At 42.4% G+C, this 19,404-nt stretch overlaps 8 protein-coding genes across 8 annotated transcripts; 5 read left to right on the top strand and 3 right to left on the bottom strand.

Moving 5' to 3' along the window:
• Nucleotides 1-118: 118 nt before the first annotated feature.
• BU26DRAFT_558922 (uncharacterized protein) lies at nucleotides 119-726 on the top strand (the record flags this gene model as incomplete). Its single annotated transcript, XM_033832621.1, has 2 exons — nucleotides 119-328; nucleotides 490-726. 2 exons carry the CDS (start codon nucleotides 119-121, stop codon nucleotides 724-726), a joined length of 447 nt encoding a protein of 148 aa, XP_033689213.1.
• On the top strand, nucleotides 563-1,272 carry BU26DRAFT_134998 (uncharacterized protein). Its single transcript, XM_033819727.1, has 2 exons — nucleotides 563-750; nucleotides 795-1,272. The coding sequence occupies exon 2, from the start codon at nucleotides 798-800 to the stop codon at nucleotides 1,191-1,193; it is 396 nt and encodes a 131-aa protein (XP_033689214.1). The 5' UTR covers nucleotides 563-750; nucleotides 795-797; the 3' UTR covers nucleotides 1,194-1,272.
• Nucleotide 1,273: 1 nt separating this feature from the next.
• Nucleotides 1,274-2,639, top strand: BU26DRAFT_134999 (uncharacterized protein). The gene is made up of 5 exons (XM_033819728.1): nucleotides 1,274-1,799; nucleotides 1,851-1,984; nucleotides 2,033-2,206; nucleotides 2,255-2,353; nucleotides 2,400-2,639. Exons 1-5 carry the CDS (start codon nucleotides 1,705-1,707, stop codon nucleotides 2,552-2,554), a joined length of 657 nt encoding a protein of 218 aa, XP_033689215.1. The 5' UTR covers nucleotides 1,274-1,704; the 3' UTR covers nucleotides 2,555-2,639.
• BU26DRAFT_134995 (uncharacterized protein) lies at nucleotides 2,640-3,253 on the top strand. Its single transcript, XM_033819726.1, has 2 exons — nucleotides 2,640-3,035; nucleotides 3,089-3,253. The coding sequence occupies exons 1-2, from the start codon at nucleotides 2,725-2,727 to the stop codon at nucleotides 3,174-3,176; spliced, it is 399 nt and encodes a 132-aa protein (XP_033689216.1). The 5' UTR covers nucleotides 2,640-2,724; the 3' UTR covers nucleotides 3,177-3,253.
• A 9,926-nt stretch (nucleotides 3,254-13,179) lies between these two features.
• On the bottom strand, nucleotides 13,180-14,431 carry BU26DRAFT_135018 (kinase-like protein; the record flags this gene model as incomplete). Its single annotated transcript, XM_033819729.1, has 1 exon — nucleotides 13,180-14,431. A coding segment is annotated over one exon (966 nt), but the record flags the coding sequence as incomplete, so codon positions are not given.
• A 759-nt stretch (nucleotides 14,432-15,190) lies between these two features.
• Nucleotides 15,191-15,343, bottom strand: BU26DRAFT_389173 (uncharacterized protein; the record flags this gene model as incomplete). Its single annotated transcript, XM_033822680.1, has 1 exon — nucleotides 15,191-15,343. A coding segment is annotated over one exon (153 nt), but the record flags the coding sequence as incomplete, so codon positions are not given.
• A 1,143-nt stretch (nucleotides 15,344-16,486) lies between these two features.
• Nucleotides 16,487-17,085, bottom strand: BU26DRAFT_514195 (uncharacterized protein). The gene is made up of 3 exons (XM_033827783.1): nucleotides 16,955-17,085; nucleotides 16,710-16,908; nucleotides 16,487-16,656 (listed from the first exon to the last, which is right to left on the bottom strand). Exons 1-3 carry the CDS (start codon nucleotides 17,036-17,038, stop codon nucleotides 16,562-16,564), a joined length of 378 nt encoding a protein of 125 aa, XP_033689219.1. The 5' UTR covers nucleotides 17,039-17,085; the 3' UTR covers nucleotides 16,487-16,561.
• A 1,299-nt stretch (nucleotides 17,086-18,384) lies between these two features.
• BU26DRAFT_385316 (P-loop containing nucleoside triphosphate hydrolase protein) lies at nucleotides 18,385-18,906 on the top strand (the record flags this gene model as incomplete). Its single annotated transcript, XM_033822624.1, has 2 exons — nucleotides 18,385-18,438; nucleotides 18,496-18,906. Coding segments are annotated over 2 exons (465 nt in total), but the record flags the coding sequence as incomplete, so codon positions are not given.
• Nucleotides 18,907-19,404: the final 498 nt, after the last annotated feature.

The raw sequence follows: 19,404 nt of genomic DNA on the forward strand, positions 1-19,404 counted from the left end.
ACAAAACAACCAACAACATATTGCGCACAAGTGCTACAATTTCCGACTAGCACGTCCTGCTATACGCCTTCTCTTATCCCGAAGGTTTCGGCGACGATTCCGGGTCTGAAGCGTCGAGATGGCCGCGGACGCCACCGCCATCGAGAGCGAGCAGGCGGAGGTCATGCTCGGGCATGACAGGAAGGGCGAGTGCGATGGTTCAGCGAAAAAGCCTGGTTTTGGCAAACATCCTCGAGTGATCGTGGGCGCCGCAGCGTTACACGCTGCGCGCGCTTTTAAGGGTCTTGACCGCCTAGTCCTAGCAAGAGACCATCGTCGCAAACGTACCGTACACGGGTGTTCCACGCCGGCGTCTTCGTTGACAAGTTAGCCGACCTTCCGCCCCCGGTCGACGACAAGGACGAATACTGGGAATCGAGTCGTGGGAGGATCAAGTGGCGGCCGGAATCCGTTACAACGACGAGCGATACGTCCTGAATCCGTTACAAGCTCAACAACGTCGGGTGCTTCGGGCGCAAGAAGGGGGAGGAGCAGGAGCAGCAGCCGGACCATTACGCGGAAGAGGTCTTCAAGCAGCATTCAGGCATCGATGCCGCCTCCAAAACGGTCATGTTCGGACTCGCCGGTCAAGCAAGATACACACCGACGAAGAAATCGCGTTCACCCTTGTTGTGCGAGATGTTGGGAAGAGCATCTACGAAGGACGTTCTCCACGCGGCGTACTGACCGGATTGCTTGGCGGCATTAAAGGTGAGCACCACACGAAGTTTTCTAGGCAATGGCTGATTTGTTAGGACATGAGTCGCTACTGTAATTACCTCTACGTATACATACAATATACCAAATATACCAAATATATACAATATACCAAATATTTAAGAAAAAATCCAGATATTCCGAATATGTGCAACCCTACGGAGCAGCGCGATATCGTTTCCGTGGAGCCGATGGATAAGGTGCAGGCGCTGGCGCTCTTTGAGAAGAAGCTAGGATTTCGTGATCCAAACCCAGAGGTACTCGTGATCAACATCATTGAAGTGGACAATGACGGAGGAGTATACGCGGACGGAGGGAATACGCAAACGAAGTCCTTTTGTTCCCCGTTGATCCGATACAATACACGGGGAAGAAAATACTCGCCGTGCCGAGATGCTGTCAGCATAAGAAAGGCACGCAGGATCGCAGGCGAATAAATAGCGAGGTAGCTGAGAGAGATAGCGAGATCCAGGAATGTTCGCAACGGTGATGCCGTCTGCAATGTTACTTAAGACGCTGGGAGGCTTTGTCGCGGGAGGGCTGGTCAGCTACGCCTGTCCACTAGGATAACTCATGGCAAGCCCTGTTCCATTGCGCCGAAAATGCGACGAAGGCTAACTCTCTACTGTACAGTAACAAGTCGCTGCCCACCCTCGACCGTCCCTAAAACGCGCTCGTAGTCCATGCCCAAGGGTACCTCAAACGAAACGACGTCGACCGCCATCATTCAATAGTATTCGCTATGACCTGGAAGCCAGGCAGCGCAGCACGCACGCTCAGTCCTCACTCATCGTCGTCCTCGTCGCCTACAAGCCGAATGCAGTTGTCGCCGAACTATCCTTCAAACTCTGCAAAGAGGGTGAATCTGTGGCGGTCGCTGAGGCCTTTCACCAAGCTCAATTACACGTTGACCGTCAATCTCAGGAACTCGCTCAAGAAGTGAACCGTATGGTCGCTGCTGGGAGCAGATATTGCCATCTGGCACAGCGACTTAGAGGGTTAGGTGTCTTAGCCTTCCTTCCCCAATGTGGAGGCCCTAGTCTGTAAGGTCATACGTGAACGCCATGCGGTTTGTATGCTAATATGATGTTTAGCTGGGAGAACCATATAGGCAAGAGCGGTACCGCTTTCGAAAAAGTGGCTAAGAAACTTCAAGACGATGGACTTCCAGCAAAATCGGAGCCATATCATGAGCTTGCGGGGGACATCGTTGCAGTAGGCAAAGGCGGTATGCTTCAACAGCTGCTCCAACGCGAATTGTAACTGACCTGTGTAGACATTTCTACCGCTGACTTGGTACAAAAACATTGCCGCACGAACCGCAGTCCAGACGGCCCAGAGCATACAAGGAAGCGCCCCAGAGTCGCCAGGGAAGAGGGAACTGTAGAAGCATTTCAGTTGAGCAACTTACAAGGCCATGGTAGAATAAGTGAACCACCTAGCCAAATGGGTGAGTCTACCATATTTACACAAGGTACAAGACTGTTAACCACTGTAGGACCTGCAACCTTTTTCGCTCTACCTAGAGTTGCAGGTGAGCAGAGCTCATCTACTCGGCCAGAGTCTACGGACTCAGCAGGTATTGAAACATCAAACCGTAAGTTCGCATCATCTTTTCTGGTCCCGTACTAACGGTTTGGTAGTTGTTCACCCTAAAGCGCTTAGTCTTGGCGATTGCGTGACAGCGTCCAGACTGCGATATAACCTGGCGTCGACGCAAACGGTTGCATGCAGCAACCGTTCAAATATTAATCCGTCTGGAGCCAGAACAAAAGCCTTCGCTGTTGGATACTGCTGAAGTAGTGGCATCCCAGCCTGCCTGCAAGTGGAGACAAGAGCAGGTCATCACGCAGATTCTCACCGGATGGAACACGTCAGTTCTCACCAGATTGACTAGGATAGCACTGCATCCAAGCCGCTCCTTGATTGACGCAAATGGATATAGACGCTTCGTAGTCACCTATTGCGATGAAATATAGACTCCTTCCCAGAACCTTTACTCCTTGGAGTAAATCCTGGCTCCGTGAAATTTCGTCCCATCTCGATCCGAATATCAGACAACACACATCACTATGCCTTGTACATGCGATCGCCGCATCGTACGTAGGATATTTTCAAACTGTACCGCAACTCCGAAGCATAAGACACAAGATACCTCATTCGTCCACTGCGGTGATCGTGGAGGCCCAAACTGCACGGGATACAAGGACGTACACCTCGCCAGCTCGACGGTTAGGACACCGGGGAATATTTGCCCGAAGTGTTAGATACCTTCTGTGGTATGTAGCCCATTCTGGTAAATCCTACGTTTCCACGCTGAGAATTTCTAAAGGAAGTGGCCCCAGCCATTAGGGGATGCGACCTTCGTACTACCATCTCGACATCGAACCAGTTTAGGAAGGAGCGAATGTGACGGATAGGACGTGGTTGGTGTGAAGAGCACGGCCTGGGACTGGGAACCCCTTTAATATGCACTACATTGATTGTATCTCTCTCGGCTCATCGAGTTCTATCCCCGAATGCGGGTAATTTATGTTGTGAAGGTGTAAACCTTGTTCCGCTGTGCACATCGCTGATTGGCTGCCGTAGCCTGGCCATGTCGGCCTTTTAAAACACAGACCTCCCGGGCGCACGGCCAAAATTATAACCCAAGCCTAAATCGACGTACTTCAACCGCAGAGATCTCTACCGGCAAGCTTCCACGACTTCACCAATATCTTTAGACCATTCTAACTTTACCATGGACGAAATAGGAGGAACTGTTCATTTTTACCAGGTTTACTGTCCTCCTAGCGTGAAGCGATTTCTTGCGACGGGAAGCAGCGCATTTATTAGCGAGGTAGACGACTTAACTGTCTTAAAATATCCTCGTGCCCCAGGCGAAGATATAACCCGCCTGGAAGTAGAGAGTAAGCTTCTTAAGGTTGTTGGGCAACATAAGCGGGTTATAGGGTTTAAGGGCTTCTCTAAGGCCAGCCTATGCCTAGAACAGGCGGTGAACGGAACCGTCGCCTACTACCTGCTAGAATCTAGCAAACTAAACCCTTCGCTTAAGCTGCGCCTAGCTTAGTACCGCGAGGCTGCTAAAGCAGTCGCATGGATTTATAGCCGCTGTAAAAGAAGAATCTACGTATAATCCTTTAAACTAAGCTAGTAGCAACAGGGTAACAGTAGAACATACGAGTAAAAAGTAGTTAATTCTAGAGTATCCTATAATACAATCCTCTACTCTTCTCTCTAGGCGGGAAATCGCGACTATATCTAAGAAGAGCGGGCGGGGTAAGCTAACACCGCGCTAAGCAAATCTAGCCCCGTCCAGGCTAGGCTAACGCGGTACTAGGCTAATCTAGCCTAGTCTAGGCCCTGTTAAAGCAGCCTAGGTACTACTCGTAATAGAGAGTCTCTTCTTAGAAAGACTTAGCCTAAGTTAAAGCGTAAAAAATTCTTCTTTAGAGTAGTCTATATACTTACTAAGGTAGTCTATACACCTAGCAATTTAGCTAGCGTTAGAGTTTAGGGGTATAAAAACCTAAAATCTTAGCTAAATCTTTCTACTCTATTCTTCTTCTTTTCTTTCTCTCCCTGCTAATTAGTAAGTTTTTCTAAACTTTAGCTAAGATTTAGGCAAGCCTAATCTAGGCTAGTCTAGGCTAATCTAACTCTTCTATAGTTTTTTAGCTCTACTCTATTCTTATTAACGCCTACTCTTACTCTTCGCGGCCCTATCTAGCCTTCTTAATTCTAATCTAGCTCTTTCTAGAGCTCTCTAGCTCTCTCTAGCCGCGTCTACTATAGGTCTAGCTAATTATTATAAGACTTGTCTAGACAACGCGTATACGCGCGCAAGGTACTTAGCTAATAGTTACGTAACCTACTTTAATAAGACCTTAACTACTATATTCTTAGATAAGTAGAACGTAGTACCTATATACTAATTCTTTATTAAGAAGAACGTAGGCCTATAGAGCTATAAGGTCTATATCTTATTAGAGTAGATTAATAAGAAAGAGACTAATCTCTTGCTTAAGTATAGCAACTACTTTAAGAAAGGTAGAGATTGCTACTAGGTATATAGTCTAGCCTAATCTAGGCTAATCTAGGCCTTCTAGGTTTCTAAGAAGGTTGCTAAGCTACTAATTTCTTTATTAGAGCGAGTCTTGCTAACAAACTACGCGACTAGAGTTCTTAACCTTAAATCTCTTAAGCCTACCGCCTAGGCTAGCTTTAAGGCTAAGCTAGAGTAGGTTATAGACAAGCACCTTAAGTAAGTATAGCTAGGTGTAACCTAGAGAGATCTAGGCTAATCTAGGCTAGGCTTACTAAGAATAAGCTTACCTATAATTCTCTAACTCTACTATATTTAGACTTGTCTTGTTTTATTAATACTAGCGTTCTTAGTATAATAGAGAAGAAGAAGAAGAGTTACTTAGCTAGTCTAGTAAAGCTGCTTAAGAACTTACCTCTAGCTACCTTACTAAAGTAGATTTGTTAGGTAAGTATCTACTCTATACTAATCTAGGTTGTTCTAACCTAATCTAGGCTATCTCTAGCTTAGAGAGAATTCTAGCCCTCTAGGCTAAGGTTGCTCTCCTTTAAGAACACGTTAACTTTTTTATCTAGCACGTTCTAGCTATAATAAGAAAAAGGTAGAGTCTATAAAATAACTTTATCTAGAGCTAGAATGCTAAGTAGCTAGACTAGAATAAAAAGTATCTAGACAAGTAGGTTTAGTAAATCTAGGCCTCTTAGAGGTAATCTAGAGTTAAGAGTCTTAGTTAGGTAGGTAGAGGTCTCTTTTTCTTAAATTAGGTGTCTTTATAGAGCTTTAGCTATAGTATACCTAGTTCTTATATTTTTAGCGTTTTTTAGAGAGCTCTAGGTAGATCTAGCCTAATCTAGCCTAGTCTAGAGTAGTTCTTAGAATAAGAATTATTTCTAGAATTTACTAACGTTTTAGAAAATTATAACTTAGTAAAAATATTTTTTTAAAAGAATTTTTTTAAAATATTAGAATTTAATATTAGATTTAGTCTAACTTATATAGGCTTATCTAGCCTCTTAGAGCTTTACTACTTTTTATCTAGTCTAGTTTAGCCTAGATTAGCTAAGATATTTCTAGTTCTGTTCTATTTAGCTATATTAATTTTATCTTTTCTTTTTAGAAGCTTAACTATAAGTCTTTTGTTCTATTAGTTCTAATTCTTAGTAGAATTTATTTAGAACCTCTTTAGATATATCTTCTACTAGGTACTACTTATTTACTAACTTATTCTATTCTCTCTAGCGTATTCTATATAGCTACTAGTTATCTACTCTTTTTCTTTCTATAATATAGTCTACTAGGTACGCTACGTTCTCTATTTAGAGTAGTATTTACCTAGAGGCTAGTTATTCTCTTAAAAGAATCTAATCTAAGAGAGCTAGCTCTAGAAGGCTAATATAGAAGGTTAGGTAGATATTAAGAGTATCTAGAAGGTTAAGTCTATACGCTTAAGTGCTATATTTATGTATAATCTAGTAAGGTCTAAGAAATTTATTATTAAGTTTCTTCTTTAGGCGTTCTATTATTATATTTTAGACGTTTAGATATATAAGTTAGCTAACTTTATATTACTTTAGCTTATGTTTCGTATTATAGTATTATGCTTGCTAGACTTAGGCCTTTTCTAGTTAAGCGCGTACTTCTTAGATAATCTAGCGTAGTCTAGCGCTATAATCTAATACCTTTATAGAGTCGCCTCTCTTTAGCTTTAGACCTATCTAAATAGTAGTAGGTAGAGTCTACCTATACACTACTTTAAAAGAAGCTCTTTAAGTTAACTAGTAGACTAAGTTATTATAGGTATACTCTACTTCTAATAACTACTAGGCCTAGTTATTCTATTTAAAGTTATAATATATTTAAAGGTACTACTCTAGAGTTTAATTCTGCTATTTAGTTTAGCTATCTATCTATAGGTAAAAGGTAGTAGAGAGTAGCCTTTTCGTGCCTAGAACTTAGGCGAACGTGCTCTAGTATACTAATGTAAATATACTACTCTAATCTAATATAATTAACCTTAGAAGGCTATAGAGTTAGATAATCTCTCTTATAAAAACCTTAGCTAGCTCTAGAGTATCTAGATTACTCTTAACTAGTATATAGTATACTATCTTAGAGAATCTATCTATAACTACTAGAATACTATTAAAAGCTTATTTATTATATATACTTAGAGGTAGTTTAGTAATTATATCTATAGAGATATCTTACTATAGTTTATTAAAAGTAAGTAGAAGTTAAAGTAAACTATATTAGGTATATCTAGAGGTTTTAGCTCTTTAGTAAGCCTAATAGGTACTTATATAGTTCTTAATATATTTTTAGACCTTTAGCTACTAGAATTTACGTTAGATAAGGTTAAGAGTTCTACTAAACTTAAAATAACCTACTAATAGGTTATTGTAGCAAGCTTCTAGTATCTAGAGTCTAGCTCTCTTAGAGATATAAAGTCTATTCTTAACTAGTAATAATCTCTCTTGTACTTTCGCCTAGCGTAGTATCTAGAGTACCCTCTATTAGGCGGGCCTTAACTACTCTAATTTAACTCTCTTAGCCTACGCGTTGTCTACTATTCTCTTAGTAATTAACTTTACTAAGAGGTTTACTAGGTCTCTAGCGCTCTCTATAGGTTCTATAGTTATAGCTCTTTCTAGAGTCTAACTCTGTAGAGTAACTGCTGCTTAATAGTAGTCTAGGCTATTCTAGAGTAGACTAAGCCTAGTGTCTCTTATCTCTACACTCTTTCTATAGAGTAGGTTAAGCTTACGTAGTAGCTCTCTATAAAGACGCCTCTAGCTACTTAGAGTACCTTCTTCTTTAGAATCTTAGAATTTATAATCTAGTCTTCTAGAAGGTCTATTCGCTAGGTTTAATCTACCTAGTTAATGCGTAATCTTAAAGTTAAAGGCTATAAGCTATTTAGCCTACTATACCTAGCGTCTAGATAGAGCCTTAGTAGTTATAAATTCTTATAGATTAGCGTAATTAGTAAGAAGCTATACCTTATAGAGTATCTCTTCTAGATAATACCTCTAATACTTAAAGACTTCTATAATTATAAGTAGTTTACTATTATAGGTGTTATAATTCTACTTAGTAGAGATTATCTTTCTAGAAAAAAACGCGACTAGGTACTACTATTTCTTTCTCTAGAGATTAATTCTAGTCTAGCTTAGAATGCCTAAGATTACGTATCTAGAGGCGTTAGTCTCTACTTAAATAGGCTAGTCTAGGCTAAAGTATACTAGAAGAGAGCTCTTTATAAACTTTTCTTTTAGTTTTTTAAACGTAGCCTTAGTCTTTTTACTTAGCTTAATATTCTATAATTTCTCTTTTTTTTATTAATACTCTCTTTAGCTAGACCTAAGCCTTAGGTAACTAGATTAAGAGAGGCGGTAATTTAAGAGAACTCTTTAATAAACTACTAGTAGTAATTTATAAAGCTAATAAAGATTTAAACCTTATAGACTAATTTTAGTATTAGCTAGCCTTAAATAGTCTAGACCTAGTTCTTCTCTATATATACACTCTTAGAGAATATAATAAATTCTAGATAAGATACGCGTTAGGTATAGAATTTATATTTAGATAGTTTTATATAGAGCTAGTACTATTAGAGTTATTCTAGTACTAGTTTAACATGTTTAACGTACTTCTTCTCTATTTAGAAGTAAATAAAAATATTATCTAAATAGATAATATAATAAATATTAAGTAAGTTAGATAAGGCTAAATTAATATAGCTCTAGAAGACTATAGAGGCGTTAGTAAGGCTAAAGAGTATTACTACGTATTTAAAGTACCTATAGTCTATTTAAAACGTAGTTTTCTATTTACTACTTTATTAAATCTATATATAGTAGTACGCGTTCTATAAGTCTAGTTTTAAGAAGATCTTAGCTTCTCTAAGATAGTTTAGGCTTTTCTAGATTAGTAGAAGAGAGTAGTAGTTCTTTAGAGTAACTACGTTTAGACTCTAATAGTCTATATATAGCTAGAGAGTTCTATTTACTTTCTTAATAAAGAGAATAGAGGCTCTAGCTTCTAATATAGATTTCTAGATCTATTCTCTCTTAAGGTTTATCTTAAGGTAATCTCTTAGAACCTTAGCCTTCTTAGCTAAGAGGCTATAGAGAGGTCTATAAGGTAGTTATTTATCTAGTATAAAGTCTATTATAAGCTTATAGAGGCTATGCTTAGAAAGAAGAGCTAAATTATTAGTAGAAAAGACGTCTAAATACTTAGAGAAGTACTCTAGTCTTAGTTTAGAGTTATTCTTCTCTTTCTAGTCTTGTTTCTAGACAAATAGTATAAAACTATAAGAGTTAGAGTAGAGCGCGCTACGCGCTACTTATTATAGAGCCTCTAGGTTAATCTAGGCATAGAGCTTTTTGCGTGTAAACTATAGAGTTAACCTAATAAAGTTTAGATTAGAGTTCTAAGTTCTTAGCTATAGCATACCTAGTATAAGATTAAACTCTTCTATTACGCCTACTATAAAGCTATCTTAACTCTATCTTATTTATTCTATACTATTAACTACCTAATATTAACTAGTAGTATAGCCTAGAACCTTAAGCTTCTCTCTATTTAAGCCTTAGAAGGCTAGACCTAGTTTTAGCTTAACAGATAGCCCTACCTTTTAAGCAAGAGAGTATAATATAAAGTTAGCTTCTACGCTATAATCTACTAGCGCCTAGTAGAGAATAGAAGTCTCTATACCTAGAACTACGTAGTCTAGTATAATTAAGGTACTTCTAGGCCTATTAAGAGTATAAGTACCTCTTTATAGTATAGCTATAATAATTTAGTCTCTAGTATACAAGATATTATCTAGTAGATAAAAGACCTTCTACCTTAGAGCTTAGGTTTTCTCTTCTTAGTTAGCCTTATCTTAAAGACGAGGTAATTCTACTTTATGTAGCTCTTCTAGTAGTATTTAAAGTAAAGACCTTCTACTTTAGCCTTGTTATTCTTAGCTACCTTAAAGTTATTCTTACTAGGCTAGCTAGGCTTAAAGATAGTCTATTTCTTCTTATTGTTCTTAGTAGAGGGGGTAGTAGAGCGCTTATAGAGGTGTAGGTTACTTTTTAGCACATTCTCTATTTAAGAGCGTTTTCTAATAGTTTTTGCCTAGTTCTATTTCTTAATTATCTACTAGTAATAGTATGCGTTAGCCTTAAGCTTAACAAGGCTTATCTAGGTCTTTAGAACTAAGTCTAGCCTAAATTAGACTTAAGAGTCTAGAGCGTTAAAGAATATCTAGATATACTCTAGGTTACTCTTATTAAAGGCTATAAGAGGGTTAATCTTCTTCTATTAGGTAGTTAGGTAGTAGAGAAGCTCTAATAGGCTTCTTTCGCCTTGTTTAGCTCTCGCGATTCTACCACGAGCGTTCTGCTTTCTTTTCTAGTTAGTCTCTAATATTTCTAGCATCTTTTGTTTTATAAAGGTCTAGGTAATATTAGTTTAGAGATAGACTTGCTAGACCTACTTCTAATACGTAAGAGAGGTATAATCTAGGTATTATATAGCCTATTAAACCTAATCTTAGGCTATTAGAAATAGGTTAGAATTAAGAATAAATTTCTTATATTCTCTTTACTAATTATTATAATTCTCTTTTATTTTTCTCTTATATTTAGGTAGAGGCTCTAACTTTAGAAGTTACTATAATAGTAGAGAGTAGACAAGGTACGTTAGAGGTAGCGCTAGCGCTACTATAGAAGCTCTAGCTTATTTCTTGTTTTAAGAGTGTAAGGTAACTAATTAGAGTAGAGAAGAGTATAAGTTATATTATTTAATCTAGGCCTCTAGCTACTAGATCTAATTTTAGAGAGTCTAGTAGCGTGCTTAGTAGGTAAGCTCTGCCTCTAGCTCTCTAATCTAGTTCTAGAGGGCCTTCTCTAAAAGCTTATTACTCTAGAGAGTTATAGCTAGATATAGCTATACTTTATATTTAATTTTATATGTTAGGTTTTAACCTAGAGTGTGTAAGTCTAAGAACTCGCCTAGGCTCTTTAGATCTTGTAACGCTAATACTCTTATATTTACTATCTCTATCTAGGCTTTAGAGAGTAGAGAATTATATTATAAAAGAAGAATCTACGTATAATTCTTTAAACTAAGCTAGTAGTAATAGGGTAATAGTAGAACACATAGGTAAAAAGTAGTTAATTCTAGAGTATTCTATAATATAATTCTCTACTCTTTTCTCTAGGCAAGAGATCGCGACTATATCTAAGAAGAGTAGGCGAGGTAAGCTAATACCGCGCTAAGTAAATCTAGCCTCGTCTAGGCTAGGCTAACGCAGTACTAGGCTAATCTAGCCTAGTCTAGGCTCTATTAAAGCAGCCTAGGTACTACTTATAATAGCCGCTATATTATTTACTATAACATCTAGCCTACTAATCTTCTTCTTAACAAGGCCTTCTATATTAAGCTTTCTAATTTCTAAGGTAAGTAGTTATTAGAGACTAGCGAGGTACTACTTAATAGCTATAGCGGTAAACTCTATAGATTCTACTACTCTCGCGATAATTCTTATAATATAAATATAAAAATAAATCTTTTTATATTAGGCTATACTATCTACTTTATTATAATAGGCTATATAGTATTTTCTAACATTATTAATAGTAAAGAGAAATAGTATAAGAAAGTAAAGAAGAGATTTATAAGTAGATAGTTTCTATAAGATAAATATACTTACAGCGCTATTACGTTAAAGTGCTAGTAGAAAGAATATAAGGCTACTAAGAACGTAATTTAGAATATTAAGGCGCTAGAAAGAGCAACGTGATTTTAAAGGTAGAGTAATAAGCATGGTAGCTTAAAGGGATAAAAGAAACGACTAGGGCCAGGCAATGCTTAGAACGAAGGCGAGAGGCTTTAGAAGAATAGATTTTTCGCTCTAGAGACATCGTAGTCTAATTAGTGTCTTCCGTATTATTAACGAGCAGTAGTTAAGAGTAAAGTGCTATTCTACTGTTTAGCTTTTCTAACTAACCTAGCTACATGCAAAAGATAGAAGATTGTACGCGTAGCTGTGCTAAACATAAAGAGTTAGAAGGAATCTTAAAAGCGAAATAACGTCGGCGCCTATTTGTCGGCTTAATAGTCTACTAAATGCTAGCGCTTTAAACGCCAAGATTGCACGTGCTGTTAGACGAAGTTTTAGAATAGCAAAGTCTACATCGTTTTCTCGTTACCTTTATACTACCTTTTAAGCGAGAGACTAAACCTACTTTGTAGATCGGCATACTTTAAGCGCTTATAGGTGTGTTACGATAACGCTAAGCCTAACTAACTATTCTCTAAGTTATACAGCTCTAGTAAACTACAATAGCTACTTATCTTCTACCTAGTATTAACTCTAGAAATCTTGTAGGCCTTAAAACGACTAGTGTTATCGCTCTTGTTCTAGATACCTAAAGAGTTATTAAATTCCTACATTTCGAGCCTAATGCTCGCGCCTAATGCTTAGTCGAAGTTAAGGTGTACGAACGGCTAGAACCGTTGTATAAGAACTCCTACTTAACAATACTACGTTACTACAGTAGTTCTAAAGATGGAATAATTTTAGAATACGTTAAGAATAGGACTTTAAAAGAGCACCTACGCAAGGTAGGCCTACCAAGCAACACTGCTAATACGCTAGGCTCGGCAAGCAGCGCAGGCATTGGCATTCTGCCACGCGAATACTGTTCTTTATGGGGACATTAACTACAGCAATTTCTTTCTTAACAGGGAGCTAAATCTCAAGCTAGGAGATTTTGCCAAATTATCTATTAACGACTCTCTAGCTACTATCTGCTACAGCACGACTCATTAGCTCCCTGTCTCAGATTCCTCACCTGAATTAGAAGACGTCGTTATTACAAAGGGGACTAGGATATTCGCCTTCGGCTCTACCCTATTTAAAATAGTGACAGGTCGCCCACTATATGACGACAAGCCCGATTCTGAAGTGGAGCTCTTGTTCCGTTCAAGAGAATTCCCTAAAATCCACGACGGTACAATCTTAGGATCGGTAATGACAAGATGCTGGAACGTTGAGTTCAGCTCTATGGACGAGGTGTTGAACAATACGAAGGTATGTGAGTCGCTCTTTTAAAGAGTGCAAGTCAACTGAACCAACTCAGATGGGTCCTCTCGACCACGCACTACGTTCCCGCTGAACGACCGTAAACCATTACGGCGGTTTCCATTTTCAACCTGTCTTGTCTGAGCTTAGCACGATGAATTCCAGCTTTAGGCAGGCCCTACTCTTGTCAAGAAACTGGAAGAATTTGCGAATCTTTAAAAGTGGTCAGCGGATTGAGTGGACTGGTACCCGCTCCTAATGCCGTTCTTGTAATTTTATGTTGGGCAAGAGAATAGGTTGAGATGGTGGAGCCGACTGGCCCGGCAAGCATATGTAAGGATCGCTGAGCAGTCAGTCGACGGAGGTTCCTAGCGATTGTGGTATGAATAGTGCGGGGTACGTTTACGGGACAAGTTGAGGTAGGCGAGGCGGAGTGAATGACGGTAGATTGACATAGAGAGGTTGTCGTGGAACATGATCTGGGGCGAGCCAGCCAACTTTAGAGAAAAATGCAGATTTCAAGGACGTGATGGCGTCGAACATAGCCCAAAGCTCACAACCTAGGTCGAGACAGATGAAAATTAGGTAAACTTAGGCCGACCCCGCACTCCACCCAAAGCCGCAGCGATATCGTCTGGAAATGCACCAGGCATTCCACGTTTCTCTGCGGTCACAAGGCTATTGAGCGCTTGACCGTGGCCCTTCTGAGCAACTCTCTCCGCGATTCCGCGTTTTCGCTCTTTCTGCGGTGCAGTTGCACCCTTGTCTTCTCCAGGAGCGCTTTTCAATTTCTGATTACGTGGAGTTGAACGACCTTCTCCGTTGAAGAGCTTATCCAGCATCTCTGCTGCCGAGGCTCGTCTAGTAGGATCGACGGTCGCCATGTCTCGGATGGGGTGGCAGGTATTCGCAGCCTCCTGTACCGCCCTGACCTTCAACTCATTCGTGTTCAACGGCTTCCCCCGGAACCCATCCATGTTCAATGCGTAAGCCAGAGTGACAAAGAGGGACCAAACATCTATCATCGATGTTTGTGAGACTCCTGAGTTGCACAACACATCGGGGGCCATAAAGATCGGAGACCCAACGCATGATTGGGCGCCAGTAATAGCATTACAAAGGCCAAAGTCCGTGAGTTGAAAGGTGTAGCCGCCGGTTGGTAGAGGTGCGTAGGGAATATTCGCAGGCTTGATATCCCTATGGACAAGGCCTTTGAATGCAAGGTAATCGAGCGCTTGGAGCATGTGATGGAGAAGAGACGTTGCCGAATCATTGTCTCTTATAAAGAGATCTTTCTGGATCAGGTCATGAATGTTGCCCTCTTTGAGTTCCGTAAAGATTTCAAGGTGCTCTCCTCCGAAACCTTGCGCTGATATGTACCGTACGATGTTTGGCTGTTGGCATTCGGACAGAAATGATCTCTGCTCGTCTGAATCCAACGTACAGCAGAATCTGGATTTGACTGCACTGTAAAAAAGTTCCCAGCCGCAAGGGCAGAAGGATGGAACATCTGCAACTCGGTCTTTGCGAGGAGGGCGGCTGGGAAGCGCTTCGGAGTGTGGACGATTGGCTATGGGTCGGCGGGCAGTTTAGGCAGCCGCCAAGGATAAGCTAGCCTTCTGTGGCCAAGTGCGCGGCCGCCCATCCTTGCCCGCCATCTTCTTTTCGTCATCTTCCTACATATCAATCTTTCGCTGCTCCGCTGCATTCTCCTACTCCTGCTCGCTTCTCACCGTCATAAGTGAGAGAATAGCTGCGCAGATGCGGAATACCCCAGATCAGGGCGCCACCAAGCGTAAGACGGCAACATCGTCAACTGGCAACTCCAAAGGCCGATCAACACGTCGCGCCACATCTACGACAGCAGACAGCAATCGGATAAAAAACGGCGATTGAAAGATGTGACATAGGCGCGATAGCGATCAACTGGATAGTGAACACAATTAAAAAATGTTTCCGTCTTTGATGAGTTGTCATTCGTATCTACTATGCGGCGTTGAATGAGAGAGGATTGATCGTCGAAGCACACAATCGTGAATACGAAGTTCTAATGTTCATCTGTTCCCAGACAAACTTGAAGAAATAAATGACTACCTTGTTCCAGCCATCCACGTCCCTTCCTTCCAACAATGTGTGGCAACTTTTCCAATGTCCAGGCCGACTATGCTCCGCCCCGCCCCGTCCCGCCTCCCTCGCTCATCTGTCCCGAAATCATGCTCGCGCTTTATCTTGCAACTTGGCCATGCACATTTTTCTACAAAACTTTAGCAAGGCTCCGCTGACCTTGAGAATTCTAGCGCTCTTACCATATGGCGGGATAGTGCGTCGTTGCGTGAGAAATTTTTAAAGCATAGCACGGATCGAATCGGTTCTTTGCACGGGTCGTGAACAGAGCGTTCATGTCTTGTGAGGTCATAGGGCCGGGAGAACATAGAGTTGCACACGTTGCTGGTTAGGGGTCTTTGTGCATGCATTGAAAAGCAGTTTGCGAGGTTTGCTCCATGGGTTTGTTCAAACAATCGCGCTTATGCCTCTTCATTTCCTGTGGAGTCTTAAAACGCAGGGTGCAGCCGGGATAGATGCAAGTGTATATGCCAGTAGCAGCATTAGAATTAGCTGGCTTTTGACTACCTGGCTCGAAGCCTCCCTCAGTGTCACCGGGCATAAAGGTGAGAGACCTCGACGACTCTGCGGAGGGGTGTTCGCATTCGCGTGCGCTAGCTGCTCTGCTTGGAAACAATGGCACCTCCCATAACGGTGGAGCACGGCTTTGTGTGTTTTGGCCATTGGGCTCGAAGATCTCGTTTGCTGCCGGGTCGATCTGCGCGACTGTGATCCGGTCTGAGGAGTAGTTCGCAGCCACCTCAGTGTATATCTTGTTCATGTGTGAGCAGGGGAGGCCATGTATCCTGCAATTCGAGCAGTGGCCGTTCTTGAAATCGAGGTATCGAACCTGTTCTTCCGTGAGTAAAGGGTTCAAGGAGCGGCTATCGTTCAAATTACGTTGTGACTCCTGCATCTCTCGCATTTAGGACCTTGTAGCCCCTTCAACAGCGTCCTCGCAAAATCCTCCACATTGAACTCATGTTCATCGTCCTTGTGCGTACTGTAGGAGTTAGAAGAAATTGTTCGCACAGAGAAAGGCAACTAGCCTCCATGTTTCTGATACTAGTCTGTCCATATTCTATGATAGATTCTCTTCGTGGAGCCCTATGAGGACTGCACATCTCTCTCTGTGTGTTGAGGTGCCGCGCTTTGAAATGTCGGAATAGGGGGCTCCTCCTGCTTCGTTGACTGCTGTATGGGGGTTTGGACAGCTTTGGTTGGTCAAGTAAATGTGACCGTGATAACGCGAGAAAACAGTGATCTCAAAGAAGGAGGGTTGAAAAGACAGCCCGTTGGCTCCTTGTGAAGCGCTCCGAGACCGCTCGTCACCGGTCCAAGGCGGCTGAACATCATGATCCACTATAGCAAAGGCGCCCGGTTCTAGCAGTATTCTCAAAACGGTCAATGCAGGCCGAATCATGTAGCTAGCATGAGCTGAGGCATCGTGACGCGTCTCCACACTGATGCATGATCAGGGATAAACTAAGTGAAGAATGGCTTCATTGGACAAGCGAACGGCTAGATTACCCCCAGAGCGCGCCTATGCACATTCTTGCAGCCCGCCAATTCTTTCATGTATCCCTCGCAGGATCGTAGTACGAAGTTCGGACCGGTGTGTCATTCGATGGTGACATCACCTGGCTTGATTCGGCTCGAGAGGATGTTTCTGCTCGTCGATCAGCATAATTCCGCCTCCACAATACATAGCTAATGCAATACCACTTGGTTTTCGGAGTTCTCCCATTGCCCTCGGCATGCGCCAAGCAAGGATCTCGAGAGTGACGAGGGGAATCTCGTTCTCTTGTAGTTGAACGTTGACCGCCTCTAGCACTAGGTTTTGATCCGCATCCTTAATATCAATCCAAGTAGCCGTAGGTGCATTTATAAGAAGTCTTTCAGCCGCTTGCCTCGTAAATTTCTAAGGACGGTTAATGCTAGTAGATGCATCCGAAACACTCCATTACCATGAATTGTTTCCACTGATTACTTGAATGGCCAGCGTGAGCCCTCACTGCCTCAGCCTTGGTTCGAGCTTTGATGGTCGTCATGGATGTGGCGTAGACACTGTGCATCAAAAGTGTGCGTCTGATTCACTCAGGGCGCTCCGTGAGCTTCGTAGGCTCCAAGGTTCAGGCACGTGAGGTCAATCCTTGGCTAGTAAGCTGATAAGCTCGGCAAAGTTTCCGGCCGAGTGTGCTGTGGGGGCCAAAATTGTCCCACCGAGTTATCCAACACGGGCGAATATGCAATGGCAAGATAAGAATAGCAAGATGACAGAAACAGAACTAGTCCAGGCATCGAGCAGTACCGTTGAAGTCATTTGCAATCTTCTCGATTCTCCTGAAGTCGATATTCGGCAGACGCAGTTTTGGCTGCTTCACCAAAGGGTGCGATATTGCTAGGCACGAAGTTATGATCATTCTGAAACCGATTCATCGAGAGCAGAGCAGATAAATCAATATGGGATCCACGGGTATCACAAGCGTCGCGTTACTGCATACAAGTGTTGCACGTCAAGGAACCATTGATCCTGATGCCTACCCGTCCGGTGGGCGAACCACAAGAAACCCTGAAACCTGAACCTGTATCCTGTTTAGCGCTCCGTCTTCGTGATGATGTGCTGTTTCGTCAGGGGGGCAATCAGACCAAGTGCCCCCAGAACCCCAGAGCTCCAGACCCACAAATCAAGGGACGTGGCAGACAACCTGCCAGCGAGTCAACACGTCCTGCCCTTTTTGGAACGTGCAACGCTCCCTGGGAATGGCTCCGGATGGCATGAAATGTGGCGGTCTAGGCAACTGAGCCGGGAGATTGCCTTCAGCTAACTGTGTGCGGACAGTACCATCAATCGGGATCGAGGGCTGGGGGCGTCCACTCCCGCTCATTAACTAGTTATACCTCCATCCAATAACAGAACATCGGAAAGGATAGACGAGAGACCCCACTTTCACCGGTGCATACTTCCTGAATTATGCATAATATCACCCGCATCTCAAGGCATTCAGCGGAGATCTTTGACCGCCCGAGCCGCTTATTCTTCCTCCTTCGGTCTCCCCCTCCACGGCGTAACCCAGCCGTGTCTTCTTCGCCATGCTATCCCTTCCGTCTCCTAACCGAACGCGAGGCCCCTGCGATTGGGAACCCTTTGGTGGCGTCGACGAATGCACATTCACGGCCGAATCACGCCGGAATAGAGGCGTCGAACGCATCTTTCGGCTCAAGTCCCTGTGCTCTTTTCTGTGTCGAACATGTAGCAGCATTCCCTTTTTCAATCACCTCGCACCACTACACCCCCTTTGTATACTTCAACTGCTGAGCAACTTATCAGTCGAGGTCGCCACCTTTCCAAAAGATGGCTCGCGGTGCGTCGCGGGTACAGGAGAAGATTGATTTCAGATTGGTGGTGATAGGTCAATGTGGAGTAGGAAAGACAGCGTTAATAAAGAAGGTACGCACTTGAGGAGTCCATTCCTCACTACCTAAAGTATTGTCTAACAGTCCCCAGTTCACCAAAGATGAATTCATCGAGGAATACAAGTGTACCGCAAAAGACTCGACCGAAGACTCAAAGTTAACACTCGGACTCTGGACATATACTGTGAAGATCACCAACATAGGGAGCGAGGACGCGTACAGGGATAATACAATAAGAGATAGTAACAGTTTTCTTCTAGTCTACGACACCTGTAATCAGTCGTCGCTCAAGAAAATACCAGTTCTGTTTCCTAAGATACATGAGGCGAGAGTCGCAATTGAGGGCGGTAGCTTGAATTCCACCTCAATAGCCCCTCCGCTGCCTTCTGTCGTCGTGGTTGGTACCAAGTCTAACAGGATTGACGAGCGCAAGGTCACCACTAAGAAGGGAAGGATGGTAGCTAAAGGACTAGACTGTGAATTCTGCGAGGTCACGGCCAAGGGCAGCGTTACTAAAGTGTTTTTGAATGTCATTCAACACTATAATCTACCTTCACCCTCCAAGTCCAGCGAAGAAGGGAAGCAGGACTAGACGTGTGGCTTAATAGAGCTGTTCTCTAGAGGCGTTCCATAGCTCTGTCAAGCAATCGCAAACTGTGTCTACAGATCCTCAAAACAGATTGATTTTAATTCTTTGCAGGACGTTAAAGTCTTCGATAGCGAGACATAACGTCATAGGACATGCAGGAGATCGAATTCGGATATGTACGGCATCGATGCAGAAGAGAGGTCTGCTTCCAATACCGCCTTTGTGGCGGCAGTCGCGGTTGCCTGTCCGCACGGTGCCTCTTTGCCCCTCAGTCCTATACATCATTATTACCTTTCGGCTTTCTTCGAATCACGATCTAGACTTTGCGATCACGAAAATGCATCTGCTAGAAATCAATTACTTCTGCCTCATATTCACCCTACCGCTGATTATCGTACCCCTCGGCAAAAC

This window comes from Trematosphaeria pertusa, assembly GCF_010094035.1.
Source record: "Trematosphaeria pertusa strain CBS 122368 unplaced genomic scaffold BU26scaffold_2, whole genome shotgun sequence".
NCBI classification, from domain to species: domain Eukaryota; kingdom Fungi; phylum Ascomycota; class Dothideomycetes; order Pleosporales; family Trematosphaeriaceae; genus Trematosphaeria; species Trematosphaeria pertusa.

Coding starts and splice junctions, on each gene's coding strand:
- BU26DRAFT_134998 (XM_033819727.1), top strand. CDS start 798: ATGAGTCGCTACTGTAATTACCTCTACGTATACATACAATATACCAAA.
- BU26DRAFT_514195 (XM_033827783.1), bottom strand. CDS start 17,038: ATGACGACCATCAAAGCTCGAACCAAGGCTGAGGCAGTGAGGGCTCAC. Junction 16,909..16,954: donor ATCAGTGGAAACAATTCATG/GTAATGGAGTGT, acceptor AACCGTCCTTAG/AAATTTACGAGGCAAGCGGC. Junction 16,657..16,709: donor AGAACTCCGAAAACCAAGTG/GTATTGCATTAG, acceptor ATCGACGAGCAG/AAACATCCTCTCGAGCCGAA.
- BU26DRAFT_134995 (XM_033819726.1), top strand. CDS start 2,725: ATGAAATATAGACTCCTTCCCAGAACCTTTACTCCTTGGAGTAAATCC. Junction 3,036..3,088: donor AGTGTTAGATACCTTCTGTG/GTATGTAGCCCA, acceptor GAATTTCTAAAG/GAAGTGGCCCCAGCCATTAG.
- BU26DRAFT_134999 (XM_033819728.1), top strand. CDS start 1,705: ATGGTCGCTGCTGGGAGCAGATATTGCCATCTGGCACAGCGACTTAGA. Junction 1,985..2,032: donor CGTTGCAGTAGGCAAAGGCG/GTATGCTTCAAC, acceptor TGACCTGTGTAG/ACATTTCTACCGCTGACTTG. Junction 2,207..2,254: donor TGAACCACCTAGCCAAATGG/GTGAGTCTACCA, acceptor TAACCACTGTAG/GACCTGCAACCTTTTTCGCT.